Genomic DNA, 14370 nt, shown 5'->3' with positions numbered 1-14370 from the left:
GCCAGACTTAGAACACAATGCAGCAGGAAGGTAATAGTGCTGGTGACATACAATAAGATAACACTATCAAGCATGGAAAACAATTTAAAAATAATAAAAACTAAATTGAATTAAAACACAGTCAAATATGATAAAACACAGAAGAATTATATGGAATGACTACAGTCTGAGAAACACACCCATCAAAAGCCATAAAACAAAGACAGAACAACACATGAAATCAAGTAAAGCCAAGAGAGCAATAATGCATCACATGAAATATAACTTGAACTTAGTAGGCAGTTTTTAACTATATGTTTCTCACAAACCCTCTTCTGAACAGGTAACCTCCCCTTGGTTATTATCATTTTCCAGCATTCTTGGAGCAGGAACCAGCAAGTTTTAATTTCACCGCTTACTCCATAATCCATTACTGTCCATTTCTGAACACAGCAGCATGTCCACTCACTTGATGAACTTCCATGGTGTTTACATTTTTTCTACCACCTTTTTCATCACTCGCCAAATGCAACTTTCTTTTCACAAAATCTCCTTATCTGGAACACACTTTCTTTAACTGCTTGACTTGGTGTACCTCTCTACATTTCTCTTCTGGCTCGTTGATATTGTCTTTAACTTTCTGCATATTCTCATCAATTCTATTTTCTTTGAACTTAGATAAATCTAGCTTATGCCATGCTGGACAAATTAAGTCATTTGCTGATCTTCCACGTACAGCTCTGAAAGGCATAATACCAGACACACTGTGAGGTGTGTTGCAAAATGATAAAAAAATTAACCTTTCAGAATCATCCAAATCGGGCCTACCAACAATGCAGTTTTCACACAATTATGCACCAATTTTTTTCATCTCTGCACCTTAGCATACCCTTGAGGATGAAACAGGCTACAACATTTGTGCTCAATTCCATAATGCAGTCAGAACACACCTAGTTTGACGTAATCAAAAGGAATTGTATTAGCAATTTGATTCATTTTTCTTTTTACAATTTTATCTGGTTGTATCAAGGTAAACTAATCTGTGATAAGGTGCTCTAGAAGTGACAGAGTGCTTAAAGTGACTAAAATATATACAGTGCTGTACAAGATGTATCTAAAATGTTCATTCAGTAGACATCAATCCCTATGAGCATGAATCTCCAGTCCATATACAGTTTTGATTTTCACGTGGAGTGGTGAGACTAGGGAATAGAGTATGCAGGCACGCTGAAGTTTCGACCCAAGGAGTGCGTGATTCACGAGGAGTCACAGCGGGTCTTCTTCAGGACTGTTAGAAAAACGAAGAACCATGAGTTTGTGTGTGGTATATGGACAGGAAATTCATGTGCATAGGGATTGATGTCTACTGAATGAACATTTTAGATACATCTTGTACAGTACTGTATATGTTTTTGTCACTTTAAGCACTCTGCCACTTCTTGATAACCTTATCACATATTAGTTTACCTTGCATCGATTATCAATATTGTTTTGCTTTTTGTGACAGCCCGACTATGTTACCACCAGATAAAATTGTAAAAAGAAAAATGAATTAATTTGCTAATACAATTCCTTTTGATTGCATCAAACTAGGTGTGTTCTTTCTTTATGCTTAAATGTTTATGATAAGTTTAAAGTAATTATTCTTCTCCCGACAGAACCTACTTTAGCATATATTTCAGATACCCAGGTTCTGAGGGTCACTGGGTATCCCCATTATACTTGATGCAATTACATAATGCGACAAAATTCTTTGCAGTTTTACATCAATTCACTAGGGCTCCCTTCTCTTGAAAGACATATGTTAAAAACAATATGACATTCCTTGTATCTGGTTCCCTAATAAATTGGACCTCTGCCCTTTTGGTCACATAGGCTACCAAACCTTGGCAGACTGCTGAGCCTGTGGTAAGATATGGAGAGGTTTCACAAAATCAATGGTAAGCTTGTCCCATACTTTGTTGGGAAGGACCACCTGAACCATTTGAGGAGTCCAACAAGTTAACCCCTTGTCACTTTGGCAACTAATAGCAGATTTCTCTACTTTCCTCTCAACATCTAAGTCCACTCATGGTCACCAATAGCGTTCCCTGTACCATTTTTCATTTAACGCTATGCCCAGGTACCCTTCATAGATTTAATTTACAAGACAGTATCTAATACTAGATGAAGGAATTACTTATTTTTTCAAGAAAAACGCCCTCCTTCTGTGCAATCATTCAGAATTCTCCTTCTAGTACAGTTGAAACCCAGTGACAAAACCTTTTCTCTTGACCACCCCGTCTCCAGAAACTGTATTACTGTCAGTATTTTCTGATCCAGACTTAATGCACCTCTTCATTCATTTTCTGAGTCACAATCACCTGATGATACTTGCCACCAAACATTCAACATTCCTATCCTAATGACTTTTCCCTTCATCTAGAATTGGCACACACGACAAGCCATCTGCTTTCTTGTTTCTAACTCCAGGAATATGTACAACATAAAATTGTACTGGAGAGGTTTTAACAAAAGTCTATTTAGACATGCAGGAGCCTCTCTCAATACAGCATTCCTATCTTTAAAACATACTCTGGGATTATAGCGCACAGTACAAGTTTAGTTTCCCAGATGTGTACGGATTGAATTTCCGAACCGCCCATGAAAAGGATAGCATTTACCTTTCAAAGAGGGTGTAATGTCATTTCGGACCTGGGTGTAATATCATTCCTGATGCTTCAAAGTGTTCAAAGTAAACATCACAAACACAATCTTCACCTTTTGCTGTGAGACAGCACAGCCTCAAAGCCATAATGCTGTGTATTAACTGTCACATGTAAAATCTTTAATGGTATAAAAGGAGCCTTTGCATCTATGAGTTGCCCCTTTACCTCCTTAAGGATGTTTCATGTCCCTCTCCAACACATACCTTCAATTCTTCTTCAGCAATGTGTTGGGTGGTGCTGTTATGGTATTCAAGTGTTTAACACAATTGACATTAAATTTGCTCACTCCTATGAACAACATGAGCCACTTTTTATTTTCTTTTGCAGGCACAACTACAACTACCTTTAATAACCTAGGCCTGTGTGAACATGCTCAATGCAAATGTTGTGAACACCCTCATGGTCAAAGTTAGTGGATCCTCATAAACATTTCTAATGCTGTTCACTTTCTTGCAGTTTTAAACTTATTTGTGAACATTATCTGCTTCAGATGTTCTTTAAGTGCTCCATCTTTTTTCTTTTACCTTGGGGTGCAAACAAGGAAATTGATTTTCATGTAAAGTATTTTGCATAAACAAGAAAGAGGAAAACAGATTTTTTCTTTAATATTTTTGTATAATTTTCCAACTTTTTATATAGATTAAGGCAAATTGATAAATGTAACACAAACCTGTTAGCTTCCTTTCTTCTCCCTTTTTATAGTTAGTACTTTGCATAAAAGCTCTTTGCTTCATACATATTTATCATAGAAATGAGGCATATAGGTGCACTTTTTTGCAATGTTGACATGAACGATTGTCCAGGTGCATATTGTGAAGTGCATGGAATTTTGTAAAAGGGCACAATAGTATCTCATTTTTGGGTGGGGTGAGGAGAAGCCTTAAAATGGAATAACATGAGTGTATCTTGGCCAAAGGTTCTTTGAGTCACAAGTTATGATTCATTGAAGGATAACTTACCTTTCATCCTTCCGCAGTTAATGAACTACTAAATAGGGTTGTAGTGATCCCCGTTCCTTACATTGCAACTAAGGGGCTCATTGGGATGTGAGTCGGAAAGCCTCCAACTGCAAGTCGGAGGCATTTCGATCGAGATCCTTGGTTTAAAGTCTGAATGCCTCATTACAATGTAGGGGGTAAAAGTTTAAACCGGCCAGTCGGACCAACTGGCTTCCGTCAGGCTCAAGGAGCTTGTCGCCCAGACGGAGGTCACACATAATCCCCTACGGACTACGGACGGCGTTACCCCCATCCAGATTATGATGTTGGTTTCCGACAAGCGTTTCATGTTGGGCTTTCTGCCATGAAAAGCCCGTTGGAAAGGACTTTAGCCTCCGTGGCCTCCAGTTGGGCCTAGGGGGCACCTCTCATGCCCCCTGTAAATCCCTGCACCGTGTGGCAGGCAATGTGAGGTGCCTGCCACGTGGTGCAAGGATTTACTGGAACTCCCATTTCTCCATGTGAGCGTGTGCTGCAGCCCGTTTCTGACTGCTGCACAAGCTCACATAGGGAAATGGGAGCTTGCACCTGCACTATGTGCAGTTACATTATAATAGGGGGTTCAGGCTACGTACCGACCTATGGTCGGTTAGTTCCCACACCGAAACGGGGTCATCGAAATTAGGGCCACAATTACAAAAACTGTGGAAGTAAGCAATGGAATGACATGTTACTCTGTGATGGACGAATAAGAACATACATATTTGTGGAATTACATGAACATATGAAGAATTGAAATGTTTCCACAAAAGCTACAATCCTTTGGGTCATGTAGCACAGGCTACAAGGTGCAGTCCATCTTCTGTCGTCCATAGGTCCAGAGATGTTCTCAAGAGGGGACTGAGCGTGCCACCTTTGTGCACAGGTCAAGAGGTGTTCTGAAGAGGGTACTGAGAGTGCTACCTCTATGCACGGGTCAAGAGGTGTTCTGGAAAGGGTACTGAGAGTGCCACCTTTATGCCCAGTCCCAGTCTTTGAGTGGGGGAAACACAAAGACTGGGACTAACCAACGGGGTAAATGTGCCTAGGGGTTTCCTTACCAACTTTTGCAGCACTTTCTGTGAGTTTTATTGTAAACTGTCCCACAATGCCTTATCTCTACCTAAAACCAATGTGGGAGGGCCAGCCTTGCTCCAGGGAAAAACGACTTTGGAGATTTTTCACTGCCAGGACATGTAAAACCTGTCCTACTTTTTAAATACCATGCACCCTGCCCTATGGTCATCTACAGTCTGCCATAGGGGTGACTTAGAAGCATGAAAAAGGCAGGTTTAGGCCGGTCAAAAGCTTTTTTTTGCTAGGTAGAATTTGCCAGTAGTAAAACTGCAGTGCTGGCATGATGGGTGCTGCAGTCCACTAGTTATATTTAGCTTACAGGCACTGGGTACAGTGGGTACTGTATACTGGGGACTTATAGGTATGTTGAATGTGCCAATTAGGATTTTAATTAATTCTGCAAGTTTTCGGGGATCAAAGCACATGCACTGTGGCAGTTAGCAGGTTCCCAGTGCACAGAGTCCAAAAACCAAAGCATTATTTTAAAAAATGGGGGTGATCATGCCAATAGGGGCATTTTCTTACAGACACTGAAGATAAAAACTCAACAAAACAGTGCAGATGATTTTGAAAGAAAATGAGCTGCAAGACTAGAAGCCAGCAAAGCCTTTGGCAATTGACAGAAATATGATCGTGTTTTTTAAGATCACAAACAAGCTGTATGTTCACATTTCGATCCGCTATGTTCTCCCCAGGCCTTGCCATAGTCTACCTTTGATAATAGCATTCACCTGGAGACAAATAAAGCTGAACTAATTAGTAATTCATTGTTATATCTACCAAAAGATGGTTGGTTTTAAATTTTGCTTCAAGGGAGAATTGACAGGAAATGAGGCAACTTCTAGCAAAGACATACAAATTTGCAGGATCCAGAAGTACTCACACCAGGGCTGTCACAAGGGGGGGCAACTGGGGCTCTCTGCCCCAGGCCCCAATCTTTTGGGGGCCTGTGCTGCTGTTACAGCACACATTAACAAAAAAATGGCGGCCTTACCTGTTCCTTTATAATGCTGCTAACACAATAGCACAACTAGGTGACATATAAAATACTCTGGGGCATATGTGCTTGGAAATTGTGCAGTGTGGCGCTGCAGCAAATTTTGCAGCACTGTATCATTTAAAAAACGCAGGGACACGCAGTATTTACAAGAATAATGGCGCACGCCTGTATTTTCCCTTGCGCATAAAGTAACTGCCTAGCGCCAAAACACATACGCCCTTGCGCCATAGTGCAAGGGTGACTTTGCTGCAGGGATGATTGTTCATGGACAGGAAGGTGTCCCTTCCTGCACATAAACAATAAATAATGGTGATTTGCTGCTTCTATGTGTGTGGCAGAATGCAGCACACAGAAAAAGCATAAGCGAGAGAAATAAAGGTATTTTTCCTTGTTGCTCCAATCTAATGTCTGATTTTGCATGTTGTTAGTTTTTGGCGCTGGCTAAGATTTACAAATCTTTGTAAATCTGGGGAAGCGTCATAAAGAAATTGGCGTTGTGGTGGAACTCCCACAGCAAAACCAATTGCACGTCCCTTTCATGCAGATTCCTGCATGAAAGGGTAGCATATCCACAAAGCAGCCTTAAGCCATGCAAAGTGGCTTAACACCGCTTTGTAAATATGGTGCAGGGCATCGCGCCTCCGGGATGTCAAAAAAAGTGATGTTCCAGTGGCGCAATCTCCTTGTACATATACCCCTCTGGTTTTCTCTTTTACTAGCATCGATGTTTCCTTAATTACAAGCTGCTCTTCGGATTGGAAACCAAAGTGGGACCCCACAAAATATTTTGCCACCAGCCCCACACGCTTGTGACTACTGTACACCACTTCTAAAAGTCAGCACTTCAGATTTGCTTGGCGTTAAATTTCAGGACATTTTCTCCTCTCATTGATAGATGAATAGTAAACTTTCAGGGAAGGGATGTGCTGTCACTTTCAGCACCTGATGCCGATCCAGTAGCATCTGCATATCATCAGCGTATGAAGATATGACTAGAAATTTTGATTTGGCACAAATAATAAAAACAGATTAGGGTCATAGAAGAACCCATTGAGTATGTAAAGAAAGGTCAAACACTACCCAAAGATAATATTAGAATTCCATGCTGAAGCAAGGGATAGGATCAGGATTACATGATCAGTAGTGTTGAATGCTCCACTGAGATCCAAACAACCAAGCAGTGAAGCTGGCTGTATGCTAAGTTTTATTTACTTATTCACTTATGTATGTTGATGGATTTCTTAGTGCTTAAAACTAAACTCTGTACAACATTCACTGAAATGGTACTATGATTAATGACAAAAAAAACCAGAATAAATAACCATGGTGGTAACGATCAGCAACATGTATGCATAAAACAGTCATTACAACTCATACATAGTGCATAAAATATGATTAACAATGAATCATAAGTAATCTTAGGCACAACCTCAAAATGAGGATGGGTAGACATGATCATCAGTTCTACCATCAGATAATAAAAGAGAACAGTCTGAGGCCAAAATGCTAAACAATAAAACTAAAATGAACCCAATAAACAGTAATTTACTAAGGCATCTAAAAACCCTTATGTACCTTCACACAACAATTACAGTAAACTCTTATTTCATTTTGCAAGCTGATATCCAACATCTCAAAGAACAACGTAGAACAATGTTGGGCAAATTATGTTTACATTTATAGCAAGCTACTTAAATCTGTAACTCCTGTGTAATTTCAAATATCTCACAAAGTGTATGATGTGGTAGTTTTGTACCAAAATCAGCATACTAGTCAAACACTAGTTATTATTAAACTAAGGTGATTTAAAATCTTAGGGGGTCATGCAGTTTTCATGTAATTATGTGGTCTTTTGATGAAGTTAAATAAGTGGATGAAAGACATAAAGTGAATAATAGAAAACAGGTAGATGCCACTGTGTGCTACTTAACAAAGATCGAGCAGTAAACAAACAGCAAAAATATATGCAGTGTCTCACTCAACCGGAGTAGAGAAACTCTTTTCTGAGTGTTATTTTTCTTTCTATCTTAATCATATCACACTTTATCCATGGAGGAGGTTTTTTGACCCCCCCCCATGTAAATCTACTGGTGTCTACCATTGGCGATGACTTCTGCACATTCTCAACCTGACTTAGGTAGGGCAGTTCAGTTGTGAGTATATTTGCAACACACAATAGAAAAAGAGGTATTATGTATGGAAGAGTTTGTATCCCCACATCTTCTCAAATGCTTTTTTAGCAAATGTTGGTGAATGCTTTTTAACTTAAATAGACATTATAAATGTCGTTTACTAACATTTTGGGTGGGCGCTAGTGTGGCAAAAAGTATCTTTTTTTATTAAAATTTTTTATTGAGCAGAGCATTAGGTACTTTGGGGCAGATTTACAAGCCCCTTGCGCTTCTTTTACGCCGCCGTTGCGTCACTTTTTTGACGCAGCGGCAGCGTAAAGCAAGAGCCATGCTGCGGGGTATTTACAACGTGACGCATCTGGGAGATGCGTCACGTTGTAAAGCCCTGCGCCACATGTAGGCGTTCTGGCGCGGGGGGGGCGTTCTGGCGCAGGAACGCCTCCTAAAAGTGGCTGAGTGAAATCTACAAGATTTCACTCAGTCACTTTTAAGGCCATGCTGCGTCAAAACCCTGCGCCTGCTTGAAGCAGGCGTAAGGATTGACGCAGCATGTTAGGGATAGGGCACCCCCGATCCTTGCTGGAGCTGCGTCGCGCTTGCGACGCACCTCCAGCAATGCGCCACCTTTCCGACGGGGGATGCATCATGCATCTGCCCATCCGAGCACCACTTTGCGCCGCATTGTAAATGCGGCGCATCAGTGGTGGCGCACGGGTGGGCAGATGCGTCGCAACTCTTCTGGCGCATCTCTGCTGATTAGCAGAGATGCACCAGAAGTCATAAATCTGCCCCATGGAATACATAATATACTTAAAATCATTATTAAAACCAGTTGTGCAAAGACCGAAACTACAGCTTCTTAAAACATAATAAAGAAATTTTAACCACGCTATGGCTGTAGCAGCTAATCATATACTCTTTCAAAAATTAACAATATGCAAATTTATCTAGAAAAAAGCAGCAATGAAAAAAGTTGCTAGTGCATCTAAAGTGCAATACCAATAAAGTGCTAGGGCTTTATTATCGCCTAAAGCCGTCATAACTACAACATCATAAAAAGATATGGCTGTAGTGGCTGATAACATCGTTGACCAATAATAAAGAACACATCATCCTATAAAGTACAACAACAAGAAAAGTGCTAGTGCTTCTAAAGTGCCATATGAAAGAAAGTGCTAGTGCCTTACAATGAGAGCTGCTACATCAATATATAAAAGCGAGTGTTAAGCTCCCTCTTTTAACTTTTCTAAATCATCAAAAAACTTCCAATTTTTTTCGAATCTCCTAGTGGCCCCCACCCGTCTAGCATAGGCTTCTTTGAAATTTCGAGTCCTTTTCATTTTATTAAACCATTTCAAATGAGAGGGAGCTTCACTAGATTTCCAATTCTGCAGAATTAGAGAACGGACTACCATACAAGAAAGAAATAAAAAAGCCTTTTCGACCTCTGATAACATCGTTCCATCTCTGCACAGTCCAAACAAAGCAGCCTCGGCCTCGAGCAAAACACTCTTCCCAATTGCTTGCTCAATATCAGAAAAAAATGCGTCCCAAAAAGGCCTCAACCGTAAAGTATGGTGCAAAGCACTTGTTCTCGACTCCCGGGAATCTTTTTTTTTAGGGCGGCCGGAGTTAAATAGGAAAGCCATCGTGATAGGAAGGCCATCCTTTTAAAGTTTGCGGCACGCAGTGATTTATTTCTTAGATGACAGAAGGCCTCCCAGTCCTTCAAAGACAGCCTACATCCTGTCTCACGAGCTATTTTACCCAAATGACTCTCTATCACGGGAGCTTGGCCCTGTTGATGTAACAGCCGATACCAGTTTCCCACACCATTAATATTGGCCCTGTAGAGGGCTACCACAAGTTGATTTGGGGCATCCAATATGCCGCTGGTATTTTTTAACAAGTGAACAACTCGTAAATATTCAAAGAAGGACGGTTTCCGGTGGCTCTCCGCCCTTGCCATTACCTCTTGCCAGGAGATCGGCCTATTTTGAGTTATAAAATGTCTTAGCTCGGATAGTCCACAGCCCTCCCAGATGTTAATATGCCTTGATTGCAGCTGGAAGCCGAAAGCAGCCTCATAGTATGTTCTCAAATGCGGCAAAGCTAAGCCCCCTTGTGCGGTAGGTAATTGCACCACTGTCAATTTAACCCTTGGAACTTTCTTGCCCCAAACGAATTCCCTAAGTAAGGTTTCAATTTCTCTAAAATAAGACAGATTTATCTTAATTGGGACATTAGTGAACTAAAAAATAAGCAACGGAAGTATGGACATCTTAATTAATGAAACTCTACCCACTATCGATAGGGGGAGTAATACCCATTGTTCCAAAAGATTCTTAATCTTTTCCTTCATTCTTAAATAGTTCAATTCTTATAGCTGTTGGTACTGGCTAGATACCAATATCCCAAGATATCTTATAGGCTCAGACTTAGTTGCTTGTATCTTCAAGCAAGATGGAAAAGAATTCAGATCTGCGTTGAGGGCAAGGACTTCGGTTTTATTGGCATTTATTTTATACCCGCCAATTTGTTCAAAATTCAAAAATTCCCTTAAAACCATTTCAAGATTGTCTTTATCGGGAGTCAGGTATAAAATAATGTCGTCTGCAAAAAGTTTCAATTTAGCCATGCCGGGATCGGCGGTTGAATAGCAGCATTATTTCGTATTTTAATTATCAAAGGCTCTATAAAAAAGGTAGAAAGCAATGGCGAAAGCGGGCAGCCCTGCCTGGTTCCACGGTTTATTTTTATGGTTCCTGCTATACTTGAATTTATTACTACCAGAGCCGTGGCCCCCTGATAGATATTGCGTAGCATAATAATAACCTGAGCAGGAAAGCCAAACCGACCAAGGGTAGCAAACAGGGTTCTCCAGTTCACAAGGTCGAAAGCTTTCTCAGTATCAACCATTACAATACTTGCCGGAATAAGATTTCTGTTAAAATAATCCAAGGCATGTATTAAAAACTGGGTATTGGCCGTCATTGATTTACCTGCTATGAAACCAGTCTGGCCTCTGCGAATTGTCTCTTGGGCGGCAAATAAAAAACGCTCTGCCCATACTTTCATCAAAATCTCTTAATCTGGATTCAAAAGACTGATGGGCCTATATGAGTTTACATCTACAGGGTGTTTATCTTTTTTAACAAAGGACACAATTATCGCTTCTTTAAAACCTGCGGGAACTAGACCACACTTTTTAACAAAAATAAATAATTTAGACCCCCAGACTGGTCGAGATGTAGTTAATAGCGGCGAGATCCCCCAGATCTTTGTGGACCATTTTCGCCAGCTTTACTCTACTGAATATTTAGTGGAGGAGGAGACAATCCAGGAATATTTTATCAATATGAATGTTCCCAAACTGTCAGACAATCGGATCAGCGAATTAGGATCGGATGTGGAAGCCGCTGAGATCTCGGCAACCATTAAATCAACAGCTGGGGCAAAAGCTTGCAGGCAGGATGGCTTCCCCATTGAGTTTTATAAAGTTTAATTACCCCCTTAAAAAAATTATTTAATTTTGGCAAAAAGTATCTTATCACTAAAAAGGACCATAGCAACAACACAAAAGTACCCCGCTTCGCACCAGCACCCATGCAACACTTTAAGTTAAATGGTATACTCTGGTTATTTTTTGATTTTGTAATGAATCGTGAGTGCTAATTCCAGTGGTTTTTGGATGTTCATGTTATTACTATGTACATCAAAGATATCTCTCTATTAATCTGGGATTAGCCTGTCAGCGGACTTCTCAATGTCCTTCTCCTTAATTCCTGTGGCTAGTAAGATCAGTAGTTTAAGTAATGATGAAAATTATAGTGAAAGGGTAATAGAAGCAAAACATAATTCTGTAAAACATACGCCAGTTAGGTATGCATTTTCAGTGTATATATTTATGAAGAAATTTCCCTTTTGTACAATATATAAAGCATATGTCTCTTTGCATTTATTTTTAGGCCAGTAAGCAAAATGGGAGATCTCTGAAGAAGCGGGCGCAGGACTTTCTTTTGAAGTGGAGCTTTTTTGGGGCTCGAGTGATGCACAATCTGACCTTGAACAACGCTTCAAGCTTTGGTACATTGATGCTGCTTTCAGCCTTTTTCCTATCAAGTTGACATATGTGATACTCAGTTCTCTTTCGATTTCTCAAAGGTTTGAGGAATCCAGAATACCAATATCAGGCGAGTGCATGCTGCAGTTAACCTTGGCACTCAAGGGTAAATGAGACAACTTCATGAAACTGAAAAACATATACTCCCTGTTTATGCAGGACTAACGTGAATGCTACTGTGTAGAGCATGCTGAATAGGTCCATTACCAGGAATATCACTTACTAGGTCAGTGTTTTCTTTGTCTCGTTGTCCTATTAATTGACTGTGCCTTCCCCATTATATACCTTATTTATTTAGACGTATGGATTCAGTCCCAAATTTTAAAGTGGGCGGAGAGAAGTGGTAGCCTTCTTCAGACCAATTACCACCATCCAGTTGCCAATTACTAAGTGATGGTAGCGATAGGCATTTCTATTTTTGATTTTCTAAGTGATCCACACCACAGCCATTGCCCCATTAAAACCCAGCCATTTAAATTCTGAGTTGCGGCTGAGCAGGTGGTGCTTGTACTGCCATGCTGATATTCCCCACGGTCCGGTCATTCTCCAGCCATGGCCAAGACATTACTATAATCAAAAGCAATTAATGTCAATGAACTTGACAAGGAATTGTGGGAAGGTGATGGAAAATGGACCCGGGTAGAGACGGTTTCTCTAACTAGATCTAAATTGAACATAACAAAATGTGCATGTTAGATGCACTCAAACAAGGTAAGGGTGTAGCACATTCTAGAAAAATATCCTTACATATTATTTTCTTTCTTTTTTTTTTTATTATTTTATAATTCAGGAAAAACAATAAATACAATTATTTCAAAGATTAACACAAAGTAAGGTTCATCAATTAATTAATCAATACATATGATCGTATATGATTGTTCCAATCATATCTTACTTCCTTCTAATGTATCCTGCTTATAAAAAGTAAGTATATAAAAAAAGAAAAAAAAACATAGAATAGGGCAATATACTAAGCATACAAATTTATTTTAATTTTTTTTATCCAGAAGGAGATAAGAGCAGGGCTAACTTAGTGGGAAGGAGAGAAGAGATACGAAAAATACCTTTTATTAATTTATAAGCTTAATTCTCTTCTACCTCCCACAGAAGGCCCCACACTTGGCAACCTCTTTTTTTCGCACTCCTTCCTTTACATTTATACAATGCCTTCTCCAAATTAAAGACATGATGAAGCCTGGCATACTGCTCCTGAAATGTCAGTGGATCTACATCCTTCCATTTTGTTGCGATTATTATGCGAGGAATGGCTGTTACCATAACACAAAAATATATTTGAGACAAGTCCATCTGTAAACTTGCATCAAAACCAAATATAAGCAATGTAGAAGTTAATGGGATTAATCGTCCTATAGTTTGGTTCAGAAAGTTTTCTATATTTTGTTTCAAGACGCTCAATTTACTACATCCACAAAACATATGGACTATGTCAGCCGGGCCGTGTCCACATCTTGGGCAGCAATTAGTTTCCCTTTTCCCCCAGGTAAACAGTTACGCTGGCATATAATATAGCCTGAACACAGTTTTAAAGTGCTGAGCTTTGAGATTTGCAGCCAAAAATATTTTTATAGGCAGATATAGAGATCTACACATATCAACGCTTACATATTTTCTTGGATGATAAAAAAGCAAATATTTAATTATTTTCACTACTGTAAATGGTATACATTATCAGTAGGTTTTAGCATTTGATTGATTAGGATATGATTCCTGTTTGCATTACCAACTAGCACCAAACAGGAGATAAGACTTACAAAAAGAAGCACTTTGAAAAATAAACATCACCACATTGTGAAAACAATGCATTTTTTATACAATCACAAGGATGCACATACAGATAGTAGCAATAGTGTTCATTGGATATGTATGGTAGCTTTTCTGAGTTTTATTTTTTCTTCATTCCCAAAGCTATTCTGGCACAGCAATTGGTGGTCTTAGATCGAGTTATAACTCATTTTGCTGAAGTGGAGAAGCTAGGCTGCAATCACTGTTCGATGAGGTAAACATTTAGAAAGGGGTCAGACTTCCATCTTTGTATTGCTTCAACACACGATTTTCATTTAACTAACACTTGCCACCAGTCTTGCAAAGTCTCTGCTGGGTAAATAACATATGTTACTCTTACACAAATGTATTTACTTTATTAACAACAGACTGATAAAAGCTGAGTCACCAGAATGAGGAACCTACATGTTGCTCACATATGTTCCCATGATGACATTTAATTGGTGTACCTTAGTGGCTCAGCTCTCCTAAATTTTAGCAATTATTATTATATATGAAATGTCTGTAAGAACATCAGATTACACAACACTTACATTATGCTACATACTTTCTGGGTTGTTTTATAGCCAAA

General features: G+C 39.5%; 1 protein-coding gene across 1 annotated transcript in view; it reads left to right on the top strand.

Annotated features, from left to right (window-relative positions):
* The window catches only part of RFX6 (regulatory factor X6), a 432357-nt gene that overhangs the window by 289890 nt on the left and 128097 nt on the right, over positions 1-14370 (top strand). Inside the window, exon 14 of the mRNA XM_085609250.1 lies at positions 11842-11959. Within this exon, the coding sequence (XP_085465376.1) occupies positions 11842-11959 (118 nt within the window). The remainder of the gene's footprint in view (positions 1-11841; positions 11960-14370) is intronic.

This window comes from Triturus cristatus, chromosome 6 (assembly GCF_964204655.1).
Source record: "Triturus cristatus chromosome 6, aTriCri1.1, whole genome shotgun sequence".
NCBI classification, from domain to species: domain Eukaryota; kingdom Metazoa; phylum Chordata; class Amphibia; order Caudata; family Salamandridae; genus Triturus; species Triturus cristatus.
The sequence above is the reverse complement of the archived record's forward strand: the minus strand, read 5'-3'. Positions and strand labels throughout refer to the sequence as shown.